This window comes from Mandrillus leucophaeus, unplaced genomic scaffold, assembly GCF_000951045.1.
Source record: "Mandrillus leucophaeus isolate KB7577 unplaced genomic scaffold, Mleu.le_1.0 Scaffold53, whole genome shotgun sequence".
NCBI classification, from domain to species: Eukaryota; Metazoa; Chordata; class Mammalia; order Primates; family Cercopithecidae; genus Mandrillus; species Mandrillus leucophaeus.
Window position 1 is genome coordinate 2,912,929 of NW_012105697.1, and position 4,986 is coordinate 2,917,914.

The 4,986-nt window shown below is 37.1% G+C and overlaps 1 protein-coding gene across 2 annotated transcripts in view; it reads left to right on the top strand.

The window, feature by feature from the left end:
- The window catches only part of SMIM17 (small integral membrane protein 17), a 35,555-nt gene extending 30,906 nt beyond the window's left edge, over positions 1 to 4,649 (top strand). The window contains exon 4 of one of the 2 annotated variants that reach the window (XM_011997003.1): positions 2,523 to 4,649. In XM_011997003.1, coding sequence (XP_011852393.1) covers positions 2,523 to 2,633 — 111 coding nt within the window. In that variant the 3' untranslated portion in view covers positions 2,634 to 4,649. The remainder of the gene's footprint in view (positions 1 to 2,522) is intronic. The other variant, XM_011997004.1, reaches the window with a different exon arrangement.
- Positions 4,650 to 4,986: the final 337 nt, after the last annotated feature.

A 4,986-nucleotide genomic window follows, 5' to 3' on the forward strand; every position in this document is an offset into this window, starting at 1 on the left:
AAAAATAAAAAAGAGAGAGAGAGAGAATTGTCCTCCTCTGAGTCAATGGAGTGGCCTTTTGTATCCCATATGAGTTATTGTTGGCTGTGGACTGCCCTGGAGGGCGAGTTAACCTCCTGGGTAATCCTGTAGGAAGGAGGATCTCATTAGCAAAGGGCATTTGTCAGAAGAGAAGGAGCAACTACAAACTGTAAACCATACAACTTGCAGCCAATACCGCTAGCATCCAGGGGAGAGCTGCATCAGCCTGAAAAACAGAAATAAAGAGGAACTAGGTGAGGCATCTATGGGTCTATTATGTGTGATGTGGGTAAAATTATTGGATTTCAGATTACCTGTATTTATTACATTTTCTTAACTTTATATTCTGCTTTTCAAAATTGAAGTATAATTATTTCCAATAAAATGCACTAACCAGAGAGTGTTTACACACGTACATCCATGTAACCAACACCCCAATCAAGATATTGAGTGCTGTCATCATTCTAGAACATTCTCTTATTTTCCCTTCTGGTCCCCTCTCACTCCCCAGCCCTGGAGGCAACTATAGTTCTTGATTTCCACTTACATGGATTAGTTTTGCTTGTTGTTGAATTTTATCTAAATACTGTCATGTAGTAAACTACACATATATTTTTTAATTCCACAAAAGGAAATTATGGCAAAATTGCTATTGCTCCAATTGGCATTGTCACTTAGTACATGCTGGACAGTTTTCCATTTAATACATATTGATTATCTTCATTGTATTTCAAAGTTACTTTTTACTGCTGCCAAATATTCTCTAGCTCGGTTGTGTCAGACCCATTGCCTTGGCTGATGAATTGTTAGGCTGCCATTGTTGTGATTGTTACAGAAGGCAATGCTACAATGAGCATTTGTTCAGTTGGCCCAATTTTATGCATAGTTTATGAGGAACTTTATACAAATTCACATTCTCTGGTTCTCCTCAGATACACTGAACCAGAAAATCCAAAGGGGATCGCAAGATATTTGAAAAACTCTCCCAACAACTTTTGGGGCTCTACCAGGTTTGGGAACTGCTTAAGTGGATCATTGTCCCTAGGTATCTGGTTGTAAAGGAAGATTTGAAATGAGGTATCATCCAGAGGGAATCAGCAGGCTAGAGGGAGGAATTTGTTTTCAAAGATTAGAAATGTGAATTCCATCAATGATTTATAATATACTTTAATAATTCATAGTATGTGTCCTTCCATTTTTCTTCTTTCACAGGATTTTTTTCAGTGTTCACCATTGTCTAACTTTCCAGATAACCCATTATATCTTGCGCATTCACCATTCACTTCCTTGATATTTTAATAGCAATTGCACTAAATTCATCATTAATTTGGAAAATTGTCATCATTATGTCTTCTCATCTCTTATCATGGTATGTTTTTTCATTTATTAAATCATTCAACAAATATTTACAGAGTTCATACCCTGTTCCAGGCACTGGGACTACAGTAGCAAACAAAGCAAGGGTTTGCCCTCTTGGTGCTTACAGTGTCATTGGAGGAAGAGACGATAAACATACATAGCATGTCAGGTGGTGATAAGAGCATGGAGAAAAAGACAAGGGGCATGCACAGTGCAGGTCTTTGTTGGGAAGGGGTTGTGGAGGGCATCCTGGTTTACATAGGTAATGAGGGAAAGGTTTTCTAAGGACTGACAGGCAAGCTTTAAGGGTATCTGGAGGAAGGGCATTCCAGGAAGAAGAGCTCGTAACTACAAAGGCTTGGAAGTGACTGTGGCTGGAACAGAGTGAGAAAGGCAAGGAATGACGTCAACTTTAGAGGGAGCACTCTGACCCATGAACAAGAAATTGGGTGGGATTATCAAGATAAGAAACGAAATTCTGTATCAAGAGTACAAGATAGATGACAGTGGCTTTGACCAGGGTGGTGGTAGTGAAGGGGAGGGAAATGGTTGGATTCTGAATGCTTTGAAGATAAAGCCAATAGTATTTGCTGATGTCTTGAATGTGGGTGATGACAGAAAGAGAGGAGTCAAGGATACCACAGTTGGAGGTCTGGAGGGGCCTGAAGGGATGGGAGGAAAACTGCATGAGGAGCTTTTGTGTGTGGCGGGGGACATTAGAATATTTGTTTGGGGACATGTGAAGTTTAAGATGTCCATCAGATATTCAACTGGAGATGGCAAATAGCCAGTGAGATATAGAGTTGGGTCAAAAACCACACATACATATGCATGCACACACATATCTCTTGAGGGGTGAGGTCATTAAAGCATAGACGGTATGTTAAAACTGAGATTTAATATTCCAATGAGATTTTGAAATTGTCATCCCATTATTTGAACATTTCCTCTGAGAGAGCATAGTTATGTTACATTCGTTTGTTTATCTTATATCTAGTAACTCAGCTGTACCGTTTTAAATTCAAACAGCTTTTCTCTTGATATGACATTTCATTTCTAATCATATAAGTCTATTTTCCTGCAAGTAACAATGGTGGCCCCTTCCTTTCCAATATTTATCCTTTTCCTTTTTTCTGTTTCAGGGCTTTGTGGAGTGGTCAAAAGCTCCACAACAAACAACCATAGTCTTGGTAGTGTGCGTGCTTTTTTTGTTCCTGGTTTTAACGGGGATGCCTATGATGTTTCACATTTAACTATAATGGTGGCTGTTGTTTTAAAAGTTTAATTTAATGAAATAGATGCCCTGCGTTATGTTAAGGAAGTGTGCTAGTTAAAAATCAGGAATAGGTGTTGAATATTTTCAAATGCCTTTCAAACATCCTTTGAGATGATTTTAAAAAATTTTTTGGTGTGAGTTTTCACATACTTTATTTCCATGAAATGAAGACATCATTGATTGTAAAACATTATTTTGTATACTATGGAGAAAGAAAAATGCTAATTAATCATAAGATGCCACCAACTGGAAGATATCTCCTGACTTTGAGAAGATGAAAAAATGTGCAACTGAGGATCGATGAAATCTGGTAGATTTCCTAACATCAAACCAACTTTGCATTCTTAAGGTTGTGGTGCACCAGTCTTTTCATACACTAAATTCTATTTATTGATATTTTATGTAGGATTCTTGCCTCTATCTTCATATGTGAGATTGGTGCTATCTTTGTGAAGTTTTGGTATCATGGTTAAGCTTGCATAACAGAAAGACTTGGGTAACTTTTACCTTTTCTATGCTTTTAAGCAGTTTCTGTAGCTTGAGAATTATCAGTCCCTTGAAATTTTAAATGAATTCATTGTTATAACCAGGTCATAGAGTCATGGAGAGAATATTTCAGCTAATTCTTGGGCAGCTTTCTTAGTTCTTTACAATGTTATCAGTTTATTAATACTTTTTACCTCTTGCATTTATTTTGGCAAATTACAGAGTTTTTTTGTTTGTTTGTTTGTTTTGAGACCGAGTCTCACTCTGTCACCCAGTCTGGAGTGCAGTGGCGTGGTATCAGCTCACTGCAGGCTCTGCCTCCCAGGTTCACATCATTCTCCTGCCTCAGCCTCCCGAGTAGCTGGGACTACAGGTGCCTGCCACCATGCCCGGCTAAGTTTTTGTATTTTTTAGTAGAGACGGGGTGTCACCGTGTTAGCCAGGATGGTCTCAATCTCCTGACCTCGTGATCCATCCGCCTTGGTCTCCCTAAGTGCTGGGATTACAGGCGTGAGCCACCACGCCCAGCCCAGAGTTCTTTTATCCTCTAGAAAATTCTTCATTCCATAGGGCTTTTTCATATGATTAGCTTAATTATGCCTACTGTTTTATAATTAAAATTTTTCCTTTATTTTGTTCTATCCCCTGTATCCTGTCAACTGCTGTTTGTGGTTTACTCATTATTAAATTTGTCAAAGGTTTATCTAGTTTACTATTGTTTTTCCAAAGAACCAGCATTAGGATTCATTTATATCCGTTATTTCTTTTATTTGTAATTTGTTTTCCTTTGATATGTATTGCATTTATTTTTTATTGTTTTTCTTCTTTGTCTCAGTTTTTATATTGAATACTTGATTTATATTTTCTTTATATTTTCTATAGTAGTATACTTACTAATACAAATGTACTTCTGGATATAGCCTTGGCCACATCTTAACATTTGATTATTCATTTTTATGTTGTCTAAATATTACATTGTAGTGTTTCTAAAGAGTGCTTTGAAACTCAGTGATTTGGTTTATTTTTTGTTTAAAAAGAGTTTTGTTTTCTTGTTTTACTGCACTGTGAACACAGAATGTGGCCTACAACACATCTGCTTCCAAAACTTTTTAAAAAGCTTTTAGTGTGGCCTAGAACATGTCCATTTTTTTGTAATTGTTTCTCAAGCATTTAAGATGAAGATAGCTTCTCTGTCTGTAGAATTGAAAACTTTACATGCCTGTTAATTAACTCAGTATCATCAATTATATTGTTCAGATTCATGTGTTATCTAATTTTGGCCTACTGTATTCATTAAAAACCAATAAGGTTATGTGAAAATCTGTTAGTACAATTGTTTTTGCTAATGAATTTTTATAATCTTTGCTTTATGTACTCAACAGCTGTATAATTCGATGCATATAAGTGCAGCATTGTTATGTCCTTGCCAATTAAATAATATATGTAAAACACCATATGACAGTGGCTGGCAGATAGTAGGCACTCAATAAATGTTAATTAAAACCTGATTCTGAATCCTTTGTTAAATATAAAATGATTATTTTCAGTCAGTTTAATCCTTTGCCTTAAATTTTACCTTGTCTAATACTGGTTGATATTACCATCCTGCACTTTAAAAAAAATTCTTCTGTCTAGGTATATGAGGTTCTCTAGAGAAATTAACAGGGAAAAGTACGGGATTATCTCTCCATTCCTCTCTCAGGCTGATTGCCTGCAACAAGCAACCAGCCCTTAAAAGAAAGGAAAACCAGCCGGGCGCGGTGGCTCAAGCCTGTAATCCCAGCACTTTGGGAGGCCGAGACGGGCGGATCACGAAGTCAGGAGATCGAGACCATCCTGGCTAA